This window comes from Prunus dulcis, chromosome 6 (genome assembly GCF_902201215.1).
Source record: "Prunus dulcis chromosome 6, ALMONDv2, whole genome shotgun sequence".
In the NCBI taxonomy this organism is placed as follows: Eukaryota; Viridiplantae; Streptophyta; class Magnoliopsida; order Rosales; family Rosaceae; genus Prunus; species Prunus dulcis.
In genome coordinates, this window is record NC_047655.1 from 23,036,979 (window position 1) to 23,059,014 (window position 22,036).

At 39.8% G+C, this 22,036-nt stretch overlaps 4 protein-coding genes across 5 annotated transcripts in view; 2 read left to right on the forward strand and 2 right to left on the reverse strand.

Moving 5' to 3' along the window:
- Positions 1 to 6,740: 6,740 nt before the first annotated feature.
- On the forward strand, positions 6,741 to 9,852 carry LOC117632715 (protein MODIFIER OF SNC1 11). Of its 2 annotated transcripts, none has more exons than XM_034366270.1 (6): positions 6,741 to 7,265; positions 7,702 to 7,782; positions 7,897 to 8,037; positions 8,201 to 8,261; positions 8,370 to 8,427; positions 8,583 to 9,852. In XM_034366270.1, exons 1-5 carry the CDS (start codon positions 6,925 to 6,927, stop codon positions 8,403 to 8,405), a joined length of 660 nt encoding a protein of 219 aa, XP_034222161.1. In that variant the 5' UTR covers positions 6,741 to 6,924; the 3' UTR covers positions 8,406 to 8,427; positions 8,583 to 9,852. The 2 variants fall into 2 exon arrangements, with proteins under 2 accessions (XP_034222161.1, XP_034222160.1); XM_034366269.1 differs by having other exon boundaries at positions 6,775 to 7,265; positions 8,367 to 8,427.
- A 421-nt stretch (positions 9,853 to 10,273) lies between these two features.
- On the reverse strand, positions 10,274 to 12,656 carry LOC117632712 (probable protein phosphatase 2C 38). The gene is made up of 4 exons (XM_034366267.1): positions 11,699 to 12,656; positions 11,239 to 11,606; positions 10,888 to 11,124; positions 10,274 to 10,765 (listed from the first exon to the last, which is right to left on the reverse strand). Exons 1-4 carry the CDS (start codon positions 11,997 to 11,999, stop codon positions 10,559 to 10,561), a joined length of 1,113 nt encoding a protein of 370 aa, XP_034222158.1. The 5' UTR covers positions 12,000 to 12,656; the 3' UTR covers positions 10,274 to 10,558.
- A 3,022-nt stretch (positions 12,657 to 15,678) lies between these two features.
- LOC117631630 (putative protein TPRXL) lies at positions 15,679 to 18,319 on the reverse strand. Its single transcript, XM_034364890.1, has 3 exons — positions 17,776 to 18,319; positions 17,578 to 17,698; positions 15,679 to 17,424 (listed from the first exon to the last, which is right to left on the reverse strand). Exons 1-3 carry the CDS (start codon positions 17,808 to 17,810, stop codon positions 16,921 to 16,923), a joined length of 660 nt encoding a protein of 219 aa, XP_034220781.1. The 5' UTR covers positions 17,811 to 18,319; the 3' UTR covers positions 15,679 to 16,920.
- A 2,579-nt stretch (positions 18,320 to 20,898) lies between these two features.
- The window catches only part of LOC117630490, a 3,191-nt gene continuing 2,053 nt past the window's right edge, over positions 20,899 to 22,036 (forward strand). Inside the window, exon 1 of the mRNA XM_034363198.1 lies at positions 20,899 to 21,123. Coding sequence (XP_034219089.1) covers positions 20,899 to 21,123 — 225 coding nt within the window. The remainder of the gene's footprint in view (positions 21,124 to 22,036) is intronic.

The following is a 22,036-nucleotide window of genomic DNA, read 5'->3' on the forward strand; positions in this document are numbered from 1 at the left end:
AAAATCCGAAGGCAACATTTGATATGAAGGCAACTTATTTACTGAAGGCAACATTTGTATATCTGGGTACAAGGTGGTTTATGAAAATATAAAGTTTCTGAAGAAAATCTGCTGAATAATTGAATTCCTGTAAACTCTAAAACTATGCTACCATTTATCTGATAATCTGAGAATTAATTAGAATTTCTTTTCCTATATCCTTTAAAGGAGATTTTACTCGGCAGCATGCAAAACAAAATATATAACAGCATATAACAGCTTATAAAACACTAATCTTTGAATAAAACTTATTCAAGATCAATAATTGTAACTGAACTGCTTAAATTCATTTATAAAAACAAAGAGTCCACTCACAGATGGTTCGTGCTCGCTGGACCTCTTGAAGGTCCCTCCTGCGGGTCAACTGGTGCTCGGGTGCTTGATTCAATTACCATAATATTCCATTAGCACAATATGCAATATAGTATTAATTTAAAAACCCTGACCCCGGGCTCCTAGAAGTACGTGCGTCAGATTAAAGTTGTTCCTATGGCCATAAAAGCTTTCCTTCCAGTTTAGTAGTATCATGGGACTCAAAAAGCGCTAAAGTCCCAAAAGTCAACCCAGTACCCCCTGGGTCCATGACCTCACAATTATGATCCGGAAGCCTCTAGAAGTTCCAATATACTTAGGACACATGTCCCGAGGGTTTGGTCTCTATCGGACGGTTGGATTGATAACGATCGTACAATCGCACGATTTCTAAACCCTAGACCTAGGGTTCGCGATTTCGGAGTATCCGGGACTCCGATTCACGATCCGTCGAATCCTACATGATTCTGAAATCATCTAGAGTAACATATCTGAAAAAGATTACGATCCAACGGCTCAACCATATTGAACCCGGAAATCGCATAATATGCAATAATCCGTTCGAGGCACAAACGGTATCTAAATTGCGATCCGCAAATTTCTACCCGCTCGTGACAACCTAAGGATCTCATCGAGACACAGTGCAACTTCACTACCCTCGCCCACGCGCCGCCACAGGAGTCGGCAGCGCTGGGTGCCCAAAGCGATTACGTATCGCCGGAAAATCTCAAAATCACTGCTCCAAACTCCTACCTTAGGTATAACACCCTATTTGGAGCCACTTTTGTCCTTGGACCTACCCCAAAAACTGACCAGAAGTGACCGGAATCGAGATCCCAAAATCGACCGAATTTCAATTCGCAAAACAAATTACCTACGGTAAGAATCGATTGAATCCTACTCAACAGGCAGCTAGAACAGCTCGAGTGTAAGATTCCACATCAACCAACGGAGAGGGGGTGATGTACCTTATATGTGCACACCCGCATCCATCTAGCACGAGGCCTTTTGGGAGCTCACTGGCTTCGGAGTCGTGGGAACTCCGAAGTTAACCGAGTTGAGGGCTAGAGCAATCGCAGGATGGGTGACCCACCGGGAAGTTGCTCGTGAGCTCCCATAAACAAAACCGTGCGGGCAGAGAGGGGGGCCTTAAGCGGACAATATCGTGCTATGACGGAGTTGATCCCGGGATGTGACATCGAGAGGTTCAGAATCCATACCTGGATCGTTGGAAATGGTAGCCGGACGACGACGAACGCAGCCGGTGAAGTTTCTGTCAAAACCGGCGCGATTCCGATCTTGTGGCCGATGAAGGCCTGTGGTGGTGACGGTGGCTCAAGAGCCAATCAGCTGTAGAAAAATCGTCGGGGGAGGGGCTGCGCTCGTGAGAGAGAGAGAGAGAGAGAGAGAGAGAGAGAGAGAGAGAGAGAGAGAGAGAGAGAGAGAGAGAGTGTGAGTGAGTGATGTTTTAAAATCTGATTTTTTTTAAATTACCGTTTTGCCCCTCAGAGTATTTTAACCGTATTTCCTTCGTTAAAGCTCCAATTCGAGCCCACTTCATGTCTACAAACTCGTTTCGTCGTGCTCTACACAACGGTGTGTGTGAAAGTATCTAATCCCTTCTCGGTCAAAAAGTCAACTTTTCTTTAATAAATTATTCCAAGGGCAAAATTGTCTTTTCCTCTTAATAAATTAATAATTAACTATTAATTTAGGTTGGGGTTATTACAATTTTGCTATTTCCGGCCAATAACACAATGACACATGGAAAAGTTATCTCACGTGTCATTGCATCATTGGTCAGGAATTGCAAAAAGTGACAGGACCCGACCCAATTTCCGCTTTGGAATTCGAGCCAAGTCCTGTGCGTGTCCGACACCTGGCGAATGTCGGGCACAAAAGACCTTTTTACCGTTCTTGTTTCAAATTCTCTTTAAAATGCCCTTAGACTTCTGCCGAAATTTCGGCAGAGTCTCCCCTGTATTTTGACCAATCCTAAAATTTTCCACCTGCTAAACAATCAGTAAATCCATCCCAACAGCCAGAACATCTCAAGTTGTACTGCTGTCTCATCTGATTCCAACTTCAAACTCTGTTTCTATAACTTGTAAATAAACAGCACAGACTTATAGAACTGTTACTGTACTAATCATGTTCAGAACCGTAATAAAACTTACTCAATATCAAATAAAGAAATTTATCCAATAAATTCATTTCAAAAAACTTATTTATATAAAATCAATATAAACTCATTTATAAAACTTATTTACATAAAATCACATCAAATCATTCATGAAATCTGATTTATGAAAGAAAGTCCACTCACAGATGGTCCGAGCTACTTCGACCCTTCGAAGGTCTCTTTTGCAATCCATGTCGGGCTCCTGGTGCCTGATTACCCATAAAGATTAAATTAATAGACTGCTGACTAAAAAGAATTTCAACTAAACCCCCTGCCCCCGGCTCCTAGAAATACGTGCATCTCCTTCCAAGTTACTCTTATGCCCTCGTTAGCCCTTTCAGACACTTGGACCAGTTTTGGGAAGGTCCGACGCTTAACTAAGTGATAAACTGCCTGATCGATCGACCCGGGACCCCGTGGGTCTACATTCTCTGATGGCCAATCTGGGCTTCCCAGAAGGTTCCTTACAGCGAGGGAACCGTGTTCTGCGAATTGGGTCTGAAATGAACGGTCGGATTAGCTAAAATTGCGTTATCGCTTAAAATCCAAACCCTAGCCCCAGGGTTCGCGATTCAGGAGTATCCGGGACTCCGATTCGTAATCCGTCGAATCCTACACGATCATGACATCGTGTAGACCGACATATCCGAAATTCAGTGCGATCCGAATATTTAACGACACTGCACCCACGGATCGCGCGATATGGAAAATCCGTTCGGGGCTCAAACGAACTCCGAATCGAGATCCGCGAAGTCCCACACGCTCGTGACGACACGAGGGTCACAAAACTGCACAGAATTAGCTCACTACCCTCGTCCGCGAGCTCCAGCGCGCGCGGGCAGCTTTGGGTGTCCAAAGCGATTTCGGGTGGCCAAAAAATCTCGAAATCAAGACTCCAAACTCCTACCCTAGGTAAAACACCCCATTTGGAGTCACTTTTGTTCTTGGACAAACCCCAAAAAGTGACCAGAAATAGTAGTTTCGAGCGGCCGAAGTTCCGGCCAGATTTCAAGTCGAAAATCGAACCCCTTAGAGCTAAAGTCGATCGAAACCCATATACCCATCAGCTAGAACACGAAAAATAGCTGAGAAATCATACCTTACTCGATTGATTTGGTGGTCGGAAGTGAGAGAACGAGCTCCCAAAAATTTTCAGAAAAACTGTTGGAACCAGCCTGTTTCGTGGCAGTTTCCGGCTACTACAGTAGCGGATGGAGGCTGAGGAGGGGCAGGGCTGATAGATGGAAGTGAGGTGGTTCATTTGGGACCGGTATTGCCTGAAACGGTGGCCTGAGTTGGGAGAAATCGCTGTCTGAAGTGGGCTGGTCGAGATGGTTCGAGAGAGAAGAAAGCTGGGTTTAATAAAACTGAACTTCGAAATATTTACGGTTCTGCCACTGAGGCTCTTTTGACCATAACTCCTTCGTTACAACTCCGATTCAGGTCTACTCCGTGTCTACGGACTCGTTTCGCCGTGCTCTACGCAACAGCGTAATCGGAATTACCAAATTCTTTCCCGATCAAAAAGTCAACTTTTTCCCTATTAAATAATGCGAGGGTAAAATTGTCTTTTTGCTAAAAGATATTTTCCTTGCTTTTTAGATATTTTATTTTGGGTTATTACAAAAAGTGTTATCATCGTTGCATGAAAGTCTTTCTCCTTAAATAGACCGTCTAATTGATGAAATGTGACGATGCATTTGGATGAGAAAATTTAAAAATACTACGAAATTCAAAATGATGGAATTTAGAATGACGGAAATAAATGTCTAGAATATGTAAAGTTTTTCGTTTGGCTAACAGATTAAACACGTAATTTAACATTTATCATCTTGAAATTTTAGAAATGACGACTATTTAGATCGAATTTAAAGTTGGAATTTATGACCTCAAAATTCCATTTTTGTTCCACGTGAAATTTCTAGATTTCTTAATTTTTTTTATCCGAACACGAGAATTGATTCATATAAATTTAGAAATTATGACTCTTGTCAAAATCTCAAGTTTATTTCCCTCATTTAAACGCATAAAATGGCTGAATTGACATGAATGAGAAAGTTAAAGTACTCAGTACAAACAAATTTGTTGGAGAACGCAATATAAAAAATTAGTTGGAGAATTAAAAATAAAGCTCAAATAAGTGTAAGTTCAGGAATGAATAATTGTTGTTAAAAATCCTTATGAATAATTTACCAGACAATATTTTTTTTGGAATAATGCTACTTTTATCACATTTTTATACCACATTGTCATACCACCTTATGTGGTAGATGAGATGTACAACTACATCAATTAAAAAGTGTTAATAAATCATAAAATAAAATAAAATGTTAAGGGCTTGTTTGGTATTCAACTTGAATCCAACTTTTTAAACTTAAAAATAGAATTTGAGTCCAAAACAAAGAAAACTTGTTTGGTAGCCCTATTTTTGAAAACTCAAACTCAAGAACAACTCAAAAACACCCCAATTATTAAAAACAAAAAATATCTGCTTTTTCAATTTTTTTTTTTTCAAACAACCCTTCCTCTTTGCCTTTCTCTATCCTCCCTCTCTCCACCATTTCTCTATCTCTCCTCCCTATTCCGTATATATCTCTCTCCTCCTTCTCTCCAGGCCTCTCTCTCTCCCTCCTCCCGTTCTCGTATCTTCCTCTTTGCCTAAGATTTCCAAACTTACATTTCCGACAGAATCAACATTGCAATGATAGTCGGTTTGGGTTTAAGGTTTTCTTTATACCTAAGTCAATGGTCAAAAGTGACTGGAGGTGGCCGGATTTTAAAGTTTTCCAATGAGAATCCGACGTCGGTTTGGGTTTTTCGATAAGGTATGAGGTCGGATCTCTGGCGGAAAAGATAGAAGAGAGTTGGAGAAACTTTTTCATGAAGGGTCCCCTGCTAATGGTGGCAGGAGATGGTCGGACTGAATTGAGAAAGCCCGGCACCGACAGGGTAATTTTTGGGCTGTTTTTCCAACTAAAAATTTGAGCTATCCTTTGGCTAATGTGGTCGGATATTTTATGGGTTTTGTAGAGGAGGATGTAAGGAGTGTTTTTGGTGAAGGTTGCGGTGGCAACAGAGGTTGGATGACGTTGCAAAATGGGCTGGAAGTGGTAGCGCCATTGTTCACACATGAGAGAGAGAGAGAGAGAGAGAGAGAGAGAGAGAGAGAGAGAGAGAGATCGTGTGTGTGTGTGTGTATGTCGAGGAGAGAGAGCTAACTGAAGTACAGAAGTCATGATCTACGGAAGTACAATCATCTTTCTCTCCCAGCCCATTTTACAAAAATTACGGTTATGCCACTGTACTTCCATAGATCATAACTTCTTCGTTTCTAGTGCGAATTGAGCCTACCGCCTGTCTACAAACTCACATCGACGAGCTCCATGCAACGATGCAACTCAATTTCTCAAATTCATTTCGAAACAAAAAGTGACCAAAATATCCCTACCCAAGGACAAAATTGTAATTTGAAAAGAAAATGTTTTCAAGAATTCAACTAAACAAGTTCTCAAATTTTTAAGATTTGAAAACAATTTTCAAATTGCATACCAAACAAGTTTTTGAATCTTAAAAATAGATTTGAGAACTCCTTGTTTTGCAAAAAAATGAAAGTTTTTGAGTTCCCTATTTGAATAGGATACCAAATGCCCTCTAAATTAGTTTTAATTAATGTGGTTGTACACCTCATCTGCCACATAAGGTGGTATGAGAATGAGGTAAGAGTAGCATGAAGGCATGTTTCTTGAATCCATCTTTTTAAACTCAAAAACAAAATTTGAGTCCAAAACAAAGAAAACCTATTTAGTAGCCCTATTTTTAAAAACTCAAACTCAAGAATAACTAAAAAACACCCCAATTATTAAAAACAAAAAATATATGTGTTTTTTCTAACAACCCACAAGTTCTCAAATTTTTAAAGTTTGAAAACAGTTTTCAAGTTGCATACCAAACAGGTCTTTGAATCTTAAAAATAATTTAAAAACTCATTATTTTTAAGAAAAATTAAAGTTTTTGAATTTCCTATTTGAATAGGATACCTAAAGCAGTACTTTTTTTTCTTCTTCTTAATAACCAAATTGGGACCGACAATAAAATCCGGTAACTTGCAAAATTAAAAAAGCTCAGTAATTTCATACCCAAAAAAAATCCGGTAATTTCATAAATTAGTTGGTTTGATTGACCAATCAAATTACACCGTGCTGGGTATAAAGGGGGAAAATATCCCCCAAAACATCAGACGCTTCTTGTTTGTGCTCGCTATTCGACTCCACATTCACAACCACCTAACCCACACCAAACGGAAACTCTCTCTCTCTCTCTCTGCCCCCCTCCCTCACCCTCTTTGCTGCACTTCCACGCAGTCTCCGAGCCCCAACCCCTCCAGTTCTCCAATGGCCACCGAAACGCAGAAGCTCAGCGACACCAAACCCGCCCTAGAGAACCCTAAGAAAACCCTAGACCCTTCCCCCGTCCCACCCACAGCCACCAACCCAGATCGACCCGAAGACCCGCCCACTGACACTCCCTCCGATCCGGCTCCGTCGTCCGAGGTTGTGTCCGAAGAGAACGGTTCCAAGGCGGACTCTGAGGATCCGAAGACCGCCGCAGGCTCTGAAGCCGGTGATGGCGCTGCCCCTGCTACCTCTATTCAGAAGAAGATGCGCCGAGCCGAGCGGTTCGGGATATCTGTGCAGATGACTGAAGAAGAGAAGCGCAACTCTCGGGCTGAGAGGTATTGGGATTTGATTTTCTTTTGGGGGTGAATTTTTAGGGTTAGGGTTTCTTGGGCTTTCTGTTTTTGTTTCAATTTCCGTTGGTTACTGGGAAAACATGGTGTGAAAGAGTAGAAAAATAGATTATAGCAAAGGGAACGCAGCTGAATTCATTGAATGTGTATGCACTATAAGCAGTGTTAATATTATTTGATAAGAAATAAAATAGGATGTGATGATTTTATTAATCGAAAGATGATGGCATTTGAATTACCAAGCAATAGGGGGCTAAAATCTCATATGCTAAGTGGAGTGGCAGGGTGAAAGTTTAGTTGTGGTCAAATTTCATGTTTGAAATATTATTTACGGAGGATGTGACTTAATTTTTAATCTTTATTTCTCTTGTTTTCTGGTAATTGTGTTTCTGAAAGTGTTGGCTTACCTACCTTATGGCAGATTTGGCACTGTTTCCACATCGCATGGATCAGAAGCATCTAAAAAATCAGAGGAGCAGAAGAGAAAGGCTAGAGCAGAGAGGTTTTGTTTCATACATCTATTAATTGAGTGCTCATACAGAATTCTTGAATTTGAAATTGGAAATTTCTGGTTGTTTGTTCTGATGTTGTTATTAATCTCTTTCTTGGTTATCAGGTTTGGGCTTTCTGGTCCAGCTGTGGCGGGTGATGAGAATGCAAAGAAGAAGGCTCGTCTTGCTCGATTTGCACCTATTTCCAAAACCGATAATAAAACTGATCCCATGGAAGAAGAAAAAAGGAAGGCAAGAGCACTCAGGTATGTGTCAGTGCATGCTATTTACCTATTGTGTTAATAGATCATTTAAACATTTCTAGTAAACTACTCAAGGATTGATGCTGATATTTCTTTAGATTTTCAATAGAGTTTTTTTTTCTTCGTTTTTTTTAATTATTTTAAATCTTTAATGTTATCTTTCTAGGTTTTCAAAGGCCTCAACAGGTTCTCTTTCTCAAGTGAATGACAAGGGAAATATCGAGCCGGTAAGACCCTCTTAGTTTGACTGCTTCTGAGAATCTTTTGAATAAGAGTTTTTTCTTTGTCATTATCTTTCTTCTAGTGCTGATTATTTTATTTGTCTATATTAGAAGGCAGCCATAGCTGGCAGTGCTGGCGGAGGGGTTTGAAAAGAAGCGTACTTTCCTAGTAGTAAGTTTATTTTTATATCTACTTTGGGAGTTATGGAACCAGTTTTAATTTCATTTTCATTTTCCTCCCCTTGTGCATTAGTACAGACAAGTTTTTATGCTTTTTCTGTGGGCTTCTTTAACTTATCCTGTACCTTGTTTTGATTTCTTTGGCAGGTGTAGAAATCTAACATTTTGTGGTTCCCTCAGAGGCTTCCGTACCCATCACTACCTCTGATTGTATGGATTATCAGGCGCAGCATTTTCCCAATAGTGGATAGATATCATTTACAAGTCATTGAACACAGTTTGGTGGCATAGCGGAGCTTTATTTCATGCTTGTTTTGGATTCCTTTCAATGTACCCGGTGAGGCTTTGAATAATCAACAGCTACCTACTTAGTGTTAACTTACCCTGTTATCAAGAATGTCAGAAATTCAGTATTTACGACCAAGGGAAAATTTAGTATTGGATGAAGCTTTTGCGGAAAGTATTGGGTGGCTACTCACGATGCAGTGTTGAACAGTAATACAAAGTTGGTTTAAGTCCACATCATCTGATCTGTTACTAATTGTGTTGCAACGTGCTGTTAATCACATCATACTGAGATGTCTGGATTTTAGTGTCTTAATCAATCAATCTGTCATATTAGTTATTGTTGGTAGGATGAGTGGTGATAATATGTTTTTTAAAAAGCAGAAAAGTCTAGCCCGCATGCACAGTTGAGGATGGCTGCAATCATGGAGTTCACTAGGTAGGCAGATCTCTAGTATTATACGGAGCTCTTTATAATTTGTTTCGTGTGTGTTAGTTTAATTCATGGGTTTTTATATTTGCGGTTTATGTTTTTGGTTTTCTTATTGTATGACGGAGCTCTTATTATGGTTCTATCAGTTATCCACTATCACTTCTTAATGCCACTGGTTTGGATCAGATGAGATGTGTAGGCATATGCTACTGAGTACTGCTGTTCAACACTGCCATGAGAAACATGTCGAAAATAGGTTTTAATTGAGTAGATGGTAAGTTTGTTGGACGGACTTCTTTTTATGTATCAGCTATTCGTATTTGCTCCACAGAGGATTTACCTAGATTTTATTGTTAGAATTTCTGATATTCTTGGTTTGCCATTTCGGGCTTGGTAAGTGAACGATTTGGAGGTGGTGGTTGATTTTCTTAAGCCTTGCTGGGTGAATCGTGCAATCTACAGGTAGGACATTGGGAATGGATTGTACTTTTGACATTTTGGTCAGTTTCTTGTTTTGTAATTTTTATATTTTGTATATGGAGCTTCCATTGGAAAAGAATGTAGAAACAAACATCCACCTTATGTGGAAAATCATGTTTTGTATTATTAGCATAATGTGGATGGAAGACCTTTTAACTAATTTTTGGAGGGAATCAGAAAATGTTAGTTTACATTTTCCAGTTTTGTTAAGTTATCAAATTGCCTTGTGATGTTCTGTTTCTCATCTGAAGTTTTTTAGTCGGAGTTGTGTATGTATATTTCTTATGTTCTGTTGGTGGTATTGCATGTCATGTTGAAGGGCTGTGAAATATAAAAATTGAGTTGAATTAACCTTCAATATTTCGCACAATTTTCATCATATTTTTTACTTCACAAATTTCTACATGTTTCGTACCCTCGATATTCCTGTGAAGATTGATACGTTAAAAACTTTGTACACCTTTGAACGTAGAGTTCTTAATTCACTGAAAATTGAAAATAAACGCGAAGAAGTAGGTGTACCATTTTGAGTCGAATTAAAACTTGGGAATTAGGGTTTTAATTTGTTGCCTTCAACGTTTGCATAACAAATGAAAGCGAATATTGACCCACACAGAGATAATAAAAAGTTAATGCGATTACATGTACTCCCAAATGATTAGTCATGGGTTTTTTGGGCCTACAACTACGATAGGAAGATCATCATTTAACTTATAAATTACAATTTACAAGAATTAAACCAAGCCCCTATGACTATGAGTTCTTCAATGTGCCAATTACAGAAATATTTTGGTAAAACCCCTCATTGCAATTGCCAAAAGCCTCTCCCTCCTTCAGCTTCCACTAGCTGCTATATTTGAACAAAGGCTTTTTGGGTTGATTTTCTTCACCACCAGAGGCTGGAGATGAATAATTAAGCGCCAATCTAGATGTTGGGTTTTAATGAAAATTGAGGTTTGCGTGGGGTGGCTCCACCTTTCAATCTTGTGCTTAGAAACACCACCACAACACTGATGTCGTCATGAAAATGTCTTCTCACTCCTCTTTCAATCTTTCTCAAGTCCGAGTACCTCACTTCTCTCTTCTTGGCTGCTTCCTGAAGTGCAGCTTCAACAAGCTTCCTCGCTATTCCCTGCATAACCAACAAAACATAAGCTGTTCATCAACCTCTATAGAACCCAACTCTTTTTTCGAATTTTTCGTGTAGGAGAGTTGATTAGAAAGGATGGTTTTTTTCAAAAGCATTTTCCTTACTTTACGTGGGTAACTATTGACAATGTCCACAGCCTCCTGGTTGCTGAGATGCTCCCACAGACCATCAGAAGCAAATATGAGAAACTGATCTTCAGGGCAGAGTTTAAGCACCGATATGGACGGTTCGGGGTTGAGAATTGGCTTGAGGAAAGGTTCAGGCAGCCTAAACTTTAGGGGTAGAGGCTCTCTGTTGAACTCTGCATTCTTTAAATATGCATCACCAAGGGATCTTGTAACCTGTAATGAGATTTGAATAAATCCTAGTGACTTCAGCAAAAGCTGAAAGAGCACAACAGCTTAAAAACCAATACATAAAAACAAACTTCAAACAAAACGAATTTAGACCACTACCTGTATGAGGCCCTTCACACGCCAAACTCTGTGCCTCAAAACCACAATCTTTGGATCATATGGATGCATTGACTTGACCTCATCTCTCACAGATTCTATACTTGCATTGTGCTCTGTAGATAATTGAATGGCTATAACCTCTTTCGTCGCCTTTTCGATTTTTCCTAAAACCACCCGAGAGTCCCCAACATTTGCTGTGTAAAGCAGTCCATTGCAAAGTATCCCAACCAAACAACATGTTCCTGCAGATGCAATCTGTGGCTTGTTTAACCACTTTTTCTTCACCGTGGAGAGAAAATTCTCCTCTGTGGCCAAGTAAGCCTTCTTGATAACATGTTCCGATATGGCCCTATGCTCAGCTGCAATTCCTGCTTTACCATTTAGTGTTAGAAAGAAAGGGCTTAAGATTGAACAAACATCAAAGCAATCAAGAGGGACATTTATAATTTTTGAAACATACTCTGAAGATTGCAGAAGAGATTTTCATTGACATATGTTGAAGCCTCAGGCCCTCCATGCCCATCATAGACACCAACAAAGGTCCCCACAGGACCAGATTTTGTTGAACTCAAGGGACCGGATTCGATTTGGCTTTGATCCTCCAAAACGGAATTGGCTTGAATGACAGCCATTGAAAATTCTCCCCAAGCATGCTGCCCCAAGTCCTTGTACCACAACAACCCATCAACACGTCCACTGGCTTCACCGCCACAACGCCGAGGTCCATCATCAACTGCAGAGGGTTTCCAACAGGACACCATTTTTTCAAGCAACCACTTTATATGATATGACAAGAATATGTATCATCATCCAAATGAGCCAGCAACCCGAAAGTTCATCAAATGAAGATCAAGAGCAAGAAGTAGGCTCAACCCCAGCTCCAGTTTTTGTTTATGTTTCAAAGCCACAACTCCATTCTCAAGTTTATACCCTTCAAAACCAGACACCATTAATATGAACAAAACTCAGATAAAAACCAAAAGGGTATGGGGCTAAGTCAAGTCACAAATGTGTCTTGGGACCGGAAGGCAGTAGTATAAATGTGAGTTCAGAGAATATGGAGGCCTGCTGGTTCTGTGTATCTTGAATTGGGGTTAAATACGTTTGGTTTTTTTAATGTGTGCCATGTTTCAGGAGCAGACTTAGCTGTAAAAGCACATAGAGACTTGGAAATGGCAGAGGTTGGTCTAAGATCAGAGTGATCAAAGGGAGCACTGGATAAGAAAAGGGTTTGGAGTTTTTCGACAGAAGATCTTCAAATTGTTGTCAGATGAGATCTAAGATGGGCAATGAAGAGAGATTTCGAGCTACAAACTCTGACATTGTTGTTCCTCCCTGGTGTTTTTTTTTTGTTTTCTTATGTTTTTGTGGCCTAGTGGGTTTCTGAGACTTCCCCATTCCATGGCTGAGATTTTGAGTTCCCTGACCTTTATTAGAAGTAAACCATCATTTTAGGCAATTTTTGCTCTTCTTATTAATCTTTTATTTGGGCAATGAGAAAAACCTTCACGTCCTATCTCATTAGGTATGAACTTTAGAGTACAAATCGCCGTAAAACACATGTACATCTTTTATTTATTTATTTATAACTTACCTCTTATTTTTGGTTGAGTGGAAGTACCTAACTTTCATAGTCATTTGGGACCCTTGCCCTTGGTGGATCTTGCACTCTCATATTTTACCTTTTGTTTATTGAATAATCCAAGCTCTATCTTTTCAGCACAACTAGGTTTCCCTAATCAAACCATTAATTAAGTGATGTGTTCTAAAGTTCAAACACAAATATATTCTCTCTTGAAGCAATAATAACTTTGTGACAAGAACCTAATTTTCATAAGCGAATTTAAGCTGGCCAATGGTTTCAATCCAGACCATGTTCAGTTTCTAGAGTCTTTTTCTGTGATTGCTCCTTCAGTTTGCAGAGTGCAGCATAACTATAATGAAACTACTTTTTCATTGTATTTCGTCTGCAACTTCTAAATCTAGTCTTTTTTTATTATAAACAGATTGAATCTTTTGTGTTTGGTAAAGTTTGCTGTTGTATTATGGGGTCTGTTGTTCTTGATGGATGGCCTTGGTTGGTAGCATGCATGTAGAGAGAAGAAATGAAAAACTCTGTGGTCCATGCTCCCATGCTCTAGCTTGGTTGGCACATCGATTTCATTCAATTACACCCTGTTTGTGGATGGAGGAGGCCCCTCCAGACATGCATGGAGGTTCTACTTCAAAAGGATGGAGGAGGCACATGAATTGATTATAATTTATATGTTTCCATTTAAAAGAAAAAAAAAAAAAAAACCAACGTTATACTGCTGGTTGCCTAATGTGTGTGTACCTTTAAAAACACACGTCCGCCTTTTTTTTAATTAATGAAAAAGGGAATTCAAACTTGAAATCTCTTTCAACGTTGTGAAGTGAAGTACCATTAGACTAAAATAACAAATAATACTTATCTAGATATCATCTTGATATTAGGTCAATGCTATCAATATTGTCCCATTATTTCGATAGAAAACAGTCTCAGATAGTTTTTACACGATAATGTCTATATTGTCGATTTACTACGGTAATATTGCTATTTGAGAACTTTGCAACAAAATGAAGGTATTTGATAATATTTTCCTTTTTCCTTATAATTCTAATTTTTCCGTCTCCACCTGAATTATGTCTATAAAAAATTAAAATATTTTTTAATATAAGTGATAGTCTAAACTACAAGGTGAATGAAATTTCTCACACACACTATCAAGATGTCATAGATATTCGAACTTGAGACCACAAAATGCATAACTATAGAATTCATGAGCATGTATGTACCAAACGTCACACCATCATGACAGTGCAAACACTAATATTCGGCCAATGCATCAAAACCATGGTTATGCCCATTTCGCATAACATAATCTTAATGTCCACAAATAAACAAAAATAGAAACGTCATAATTATAAATAATTAAATTTATACACACACAGAGAAGCTGAAGTTGACTGTAGGCATCTGAGTTTTCGTTGCAAGTTCAAAGCAAAAAGAATGGGTCCATTTTCTTTGCATCACGAGAAGAAGATGAGAGGCCCAAAATATATCGTGGTACACGCACTACTCCACACCAATAATGGAGCCACAAATGCGTGGTTTTTTTTTTTTTTTCAAATTTTTTTGCACCGACTTTTATTCTTAAGATTATATCAAAGTTGCTAACGGGTCTAACCCAATAGAAACTGACCTTAATTTATAGACTAGTGATATCATATTCGAATTTTCATGTGCGTGAGAAAATTCTTCTACTCGTTCCTAACGTTGGCCACACCGAAAAAAGATTATATCAAACTTTATTATTTCATGTCCACCACTATAAATAAAGCCCCTGCCTAATTAACACTACTGGTTGCCGCTCATTTCAAGCTTTCTTACCAGAATTTATAATTGCAGTTCAACCATATGTGGCAAACCTTCAATTTTAGCCCTAGATTATCTATCAGTCACGTTTTGTTTTAACTTTAATCTCGGCATGTGGCGTTCGGGGATTGGCTGCTTTTTTTGGACTAATAAGCTCTCCCACTTTTTAATCTTGTGGTTGTGTGTGTGAGTCTGAGATGCGTGGCTCTCTTTAGGGCCAAACCAAGCCTTCTGTTCTGTGTGTCATCCATTTGTGAAATTATCGGTCACATTCTCAGTTGCCTTCTTTTCTAGACATTCTGAAAATAACTTGTAAACATGGAACTTTAACTTGACCCATCAATTTACCAAGGTTTATTTGGGTTCGTGCTTGAACAGTGTTATAAATACGAATATTATTTTTGGCCCCTTTAGTGTTATAATGATACTTATCTTTCTAATGTTAGAATAATTCATAAATTCAAATCTCTCTCCTTCTCGTTGTTTAAAAGAAAAAATGTGTTGATAAATTACGCGAAGGCGTATGCCGATTATATTAGTAATGTGGACTCCTTGTAGTCAAATTAGGCTTGAGATATGGATGAATTGTTACCATATTATATTAAAAGCATATATAAGATCAAATATCGGTAGACAACAATTGAAAAGATCCACGGTTTTATATATGGCTAGCTTTGTCCACATTTGCGAAAATTTTTTTATTGTATAAGACCATTTTTGTTTGAGTTTTTTTTAGTCTGAATAAGTACTTCGTTAAGAAACGCCAAAGCAACGCAAATAATATGAGTGGACTGATAACGTTATGTTGATCAGCACAACATATTTTTAATTGGAAAATTTCACGTATCATAACACGAATAAATTAAAAACGCTATGTTGAGAGATAATATAACCGTATGCAAAACTATCTCTTCAAAAAGTTCAACATGTTATAACATGAATGAATTGCTAAGCAGCACAACCCACAAAATCTCCAATTGTTGAATTAAGTATTTGAAGATCACTTCAGTTACAATTAATTAAACCGAATGCCGTCTCGAGAGAATAATTGTACACAAAATCCATTGCATGTGTGCAGAAGCACTCTTGAACATGTGATGGGCTGCATGTAATCCAAAGCGCTGACTCAACTGCAAACCACACTAAGAGAAGATCCATGTCTTGTGTTTAGCAATCCTTGTTCTTTTATGGGCATTTTTCACACCATGCAGAAATCTTAGCACAGAGCCCAAACCAGTCATTACTTAAATCTTTTATGGGCAGTACTGTTCAGCTTAATTATTAATTAAATCTTACCAGATGGCTTCACAGAGTAAAAACTCAAATGGCTTCCTTTTTGTTTTGTTTTTTTTATTACATTAGGAAGAAAGAAATCCTAGAGTTTCAATTCTGGGTGTCAAGCAGGGAAAGGAAGAAGGTCACAACCACTGTGGTAGTCTTGCATTTGGCCAATAACTTCCAAATTTAAGAACTTGGATTAAAAAAGAAGGAAAAAAAAAAGAAAGAGAACCTCTAGAACCAAATCTATCCAAATCATCATTTACAGGCTCTCTTATACATGTGTCAAAATTCAAATTGATTTTCTAGCAGACCAGAGACCAAGCCAACAAATGTAGAGAGCTAAGGCCAAATCTCAACAATAAAATCTTAAGATATACAGGTCACAAGAATCAAGCTGCCATATCCAACCACCTCCCAAAATTCAATTTTCACTCAAGCTACAAAAGTTTATTAGAGAAAACCAAAAGAAGAATACGGCCAAAAGTTGGGACCCAGATCGAAGCACCAATGGGACATCAACCCCACAAATTCACATGCTCTCTGTGAGTGAATTTTCCCAGTTGGATTAACTTTATTACCCACATACACAAATATTAATTCATATAATATACTTGTATATAGTACTGATTATTTCATATAAAAGGGATGTATACATTATTATTAATTATTACTATTTGCATGTTTGAGTTTGATCAATTGGCCAGCTCTAATTATATTTCTTTTCTCCATTGAGCTTTGAAGATTTTCTCTGATATTCCTGAGATCATCAAGAACCTGTCTAACACTTTCACTAACTGGCTTCAATTCAGTGCTGGTGTGACAGGTAGCAGGCATACTGGCAGGTACTAATGCTAGTGTATTATCAACATAATCCAAGTGACCATTCTCATAATTCTCAATCTCTGCCATTGAAGATTTTATGTTTGAATAACTGAAACATTTGCCAAATTTTATTTTAATTAGCTTAATTAAGCAAATCCCAACATGGAATGCCAAGAACATTTTTAAGTACACACACTAAGCTTGAAAGAACTTCTCAGGTTAATTGGACTTGCATACCTATTTTCATCATTCTTTGAATCTTCAGATTTGTGAGTTGGGTTGTGGCAAAACCCTTCTGGGGAAGGACAACTTATGCTAGTACTTGAACTGGAACTGGAAGCACTGGTACTTTGAGGAGTTGTGTTTTCTTCAGTGAAGAGACTTTCATGGCTTTGCTCAGATGTGGTGGTGTCTGCTACACTTCGATCAAAATTTTCTGAGGTTTCTGACTCTGTGACTTTGGATTTGGGTTCATGGGCTTCTGGGTCATTGGAGCCTGCTGATGAAGTAGTAGTGGATTGACTGCAAGATATTTCACTGTTTTTGGAGGAACTTGACTGTTGGGATTCTACTGATGAGGATGAAATTTTCAAAGATTCAAGCTTTCTCTTCAAAAATTTGAGCTTCTTTTCAGCTCTGTCCTTCAATTTGATCTCTTCATTGAGCTGGTTCTTTAGTTCCATCAACTGTTCTAACCCCAACAATTTAAAACATTATAATGTGAATGTGACAATACATCACTGTTACTCTAGTCTAGATTTTACTTAAGAGTGAGTATAATTTTTTGAAAGAAAAATATTCAGTGCCTTCAATAACAGTAATTAAAATTTGAAAATTACCTTCTTTCCCATGAGTTCTGCATCCTCTTTTGCAACCCTTGAAGCTTGTCTCTCTGCAAGCAGCCTTCCTCTTAGGCACTCTAAAGTCCTCAAACCACCATCTCCTTCCATCTTCCGATCACTGGGACAAAACCCACATCACATTGTCAACAATGGCGAGAGAGAGAGAGAGAGAGAGAGAGAGAGAAGAGAACCCACCTCCATTTTCCATCTTCCTTGCTAGTAGCAATCATTGTCTTTCTACTTGATCTTTCAATGCAGCAAATTCTTGATCTCAATCTTCAGCATTCAACTGTACTCAAGAGCCACTCTTCCCCAACTATATATTCAACTCTACTCAAGAGCCACTTCCACCTCTTTAAAATTCAACTCTGCCCTTTTTGATGAAATCCTAAGAAAAAGGGAAAACTTGAAATGTCCCTTCTTTTTATTTTCTGGTGGAGAATCTAAACTTGGCAAAAACACAGATGCCACAACCAATGTTTAGAAAACCAAGAACAGTAGTGTCTTTGCTCAATACCAGGTGGGAGATATTTCATTTACAGAAGAGACACTGCCTCTGTACTTCAAAGTATGTTGTTGGTAACTGTGATCATCTGCCAACGTCTTACCTGTTCATTTATGCCCTCAGCCAAAAGTTTATATGGACGCAAAATCATTTATTTTGTTGCCTTGGTTTTAAGCACTTGGCCACTTTTGTTAAAGTTGTGCACCTAAACCATGCCCCATCCTTTGTCCTCACTCCTTACATTTCTTTTAGGCCACTTTCCCCTTTTTTTACTCGGAGATCTTTCATCACTGATAAGGCACTCAATGCTAAATCATATTAGGGTTCTGATAATTCTACCATATTGTTTTTGTTTTCTAATAAGCAGAGAATTTAGACCATTTACTGTATTAGATGTGTAAGGACCATTTTAGTTTTGGCTACAGACTTCATTTATTGATTTGCAGGCTTCTGATATTATATATGAATAGATCTAAAAATTTGAAAATAGATCTAAAATTTTGAAATTTGAAGGACATCAATCATACAAGTAAATGTTCTTGATGCAGCTATTTCTGGCTGTTACTGTCATGTGATTTTACTGAATTGTCCTCATCCTCCGCCCACCTAGCTCATGGTATTTTGTTCACATTATCTGTCACGTATAGTTTTCTGTTTCTGACATAAACAATAGCACAAAAACTAAAACAGTGTGTTTACCTGTGTAAATTGGACACTAGTTGAATATCAAACAATACAATTTGCAGATGAATCTTTGTTTCTCTGTTTTCTTGCTCTGCCCAGTTCGAGCTTCATCACAGATCCTTGAGCTTCATATTACAAGTGTCATGCATTAACATATATGATGCAGACATATGCAATGTACACTCACGTGCACCAGCATCCTGGAATAAATGTTAAAAACACCCCACTTCCATTTTTAATTTGTTTCTTTCTTGGGTCAAATTCTGAATTTGTTTTCTAGATGGGATCTCCTCAAAAAATTGACAACACCATATTCTTGGGTAGGTGGCTGCAACACCTTCTATTTCACTAGAACAATTTAGAAAACACCACTGGCCAAGTCACCATATCATGTCCAATTGTGTATGCTTTGGTGTAAAAATTGAAATCATTGTGTTTCATATATAATAATTCATAAAAAAATGAAAGGTGAACATTATTTCTGTTTTAAGGGTGTCAAAGTAATTAGGCTTGAACTGCACTCAAAGAAATATGACTAAGCATATTTCTTTATTAGATCATGCGCCATCAATACATCTACTTACCAAACTTCATCTTTCTCTATTGAATATATGATGAACAAGAAGGGAAGAGCTTTAAGCACACTCATTGTCATTAACTGGACTGGACCACTACAAATTATTGTGAGTGGGGGCCTTTGTTTTGGCACAGTGGATTATCCTTCCAAGTTTTCCATGATTTCAACATCAATCCAGTTGGAAAAGCAAGAAGGGTCCGGAATCAATATATATGTTTGGAAAAACATTCCCATAGCTAAACATGTTGTTTAGTCTCTTGAACTCGTTTATGTGTAAACATTCCCATACCTACGATAGGCTTTCAAATGCTGCAACATTTGCTCCTAATAAAGAAGCTACCTATAAATGATTTTCGTGATAGTGTCATGAATAAGCTCAGGCTGCAACATTTGCTCCTAATGAGGCTTAAACCTATTATCTTAAAATGCTGCAACAATCTCAGGTAGCTTAGAATTTGAGTATCTTTGTTAACCGGGTCTAACCCAGTGGAAAAGGGCATTGACTTGCAAACTAGTGGTCTAAGATTCGAACCCCTATGACACCTGTTTATACCGCATATTAACGACCAATGACCACCTGACACGTGGACGGAGTTAACATTTAACACTGCAAGCCCTTCGGCAAGGACCCTACCGAATCATATGCATCGTGGTGCTTTTGCTCTTGGACACGTGTCATGCCCACAATCCACTCCTACAGTCCCACATCGGAGATTCCAAAATAAGCACACCTCCCAAGGCCTATATAAGGAGACCCCTATTCCCAAAAGAAGTGGAGACAGAACGATCAACGGTACGCTATCGCTTGATCTGTAATCTGATATTTACTAAATCCGTACTTACTTAAGCATCGGAGAGCCTTCGGCCGGTACCGCACCGGTACCCCAAGGTCTTTCCGAACGTATCCTTTTTGCAGGAACTCGATCTTCCGAAGACTAACTCCCTTCCGAAGACACAATATCACTAAGTTGGGCGAACCACGTGTCAAACCACTTTTTCGCATCAACAGTTTGGCGCCGTCTGTGGGAAACGAAAAACAATTAACCCACTATCCCCTAAACACATGGGGACCACTTCAATACCCACTTTTCTATCGGAGGACGGGGCACCGTTCGGAAGGCAAGCTGGGGCTAGCCCAGCGCTACCCCCATGCACTCCCTACGGAAACGCCCCATCAACCCAAACAGCCGCCGAGGCCGAGCTAGTAGCCCAAATCGCATCTCTGCGAAAGGACATGGCTAGGCTTCAGGAGCACAACCACCACCTTTCGTCCAAAGTGGACGAAACCCAACGGCAGCTGCACCAGCAGCAACCGCAGAACATCCAGACGACTCACTCTTCCGAAAGCTTGGGAACCCCTCATAGGAGGAGGCACCGAAGGGCAGCAAGGGCAACGCCCGCGCCCTCCAAACAACTGGTGGTGCCGACACCTAGGGACCAACCACACATACCGAAGAAGGTCTACTCTGATTGCCGACACAGGCTTAACGATCGGGAGGCAGAGAGACAGAAATCCCCGATCAGGATTAGCGCTCGACTACGAGAATCCCGGATGAACGCCGGGGGAAGTAAGTCACCAATTCGGAAGGTCCAAGGATTGAACTCCACGGAGTCTGCATCCGAGTATATCCCTTCCGATGCGCAAACGTCCACCTACCGTTCGGTATCAACTCAATACTTGGGGGATAACTCCGTGAGCCCGCGAAGGCGCTTAGAAGACTATGATGCCGAAGGAATCCCAAGCCGAGACCCTGTTGTCCGACTCCTTTTTCAGAAGGTCCAGAAAATGGAAAACGACAAGGCTCGCTCCCAGGAACCTGAGTGGGGAAAGCTTCGGCCCGGGCCGTTCACGGGACGCATCCGTCGCTCTCGGCAGGATCGGGAAGTACAACCACTGCGCATACCGTTCTATACTGGGACCGAGGACCCCTTAACCCACCTTCATTCGTTTCAATCCGCCATCGGATGCAAGGGTCTGAGCGACGAGGGGCAGTGTCTGTTATTCCCGTCTTCACTTAGAGAGGCAGCCCTGAATTGGTTCTACCGTTTGGAGCCGGAAACAATAGATTCTTTTGACGAGCTGAAGCAAATTTTCCTCAACCACTTCATGATCCAAACGGACCGTCTTTACTCTGCCGATGATCTGTACACAATTCGGCAGAGGGAGGACGAGCCATTGAGGGAATACGCGGCGCGTTTCAGTCACGAGTACTCAAGGTGTCCGGAAACAGATGATAGGGCAGCCTACGGCGCCTTCAAGAGTGGCCTTCGGTCCTCGCATTTCCGATACCTAGTACACAGCAGCAACTGGCGCACGTATGATGAGCTGATGAAGCAGGCGGCGGTGCACGCCAAGGCCGAGTACTTCAACTCAAAACCAAGCGCTTCGGCACGCCGAGAGGATGCCAAGCCAAACGCTTACCCTGCGAAGGCGCCATCCTACGATAGGACCGACTCATATTCGGCGGGCCATAAGCGGAAAGATAACCGTGACGATCGGAGAGATCAGCCAAAGAAAGGGAAAGGTCGGTATGGTCACAACGACAACCGAGGACCCCTGCCCAACCGTGACCACGGCAACGAGGTCTTCACCCTGCTGAATACCACGTATGAAACCGTTCTGATGAACGAACAGGAGGCCATACCGAAGCCGAATGTTAGAAGACCCAATCGGCAAGACAACCGGGAGA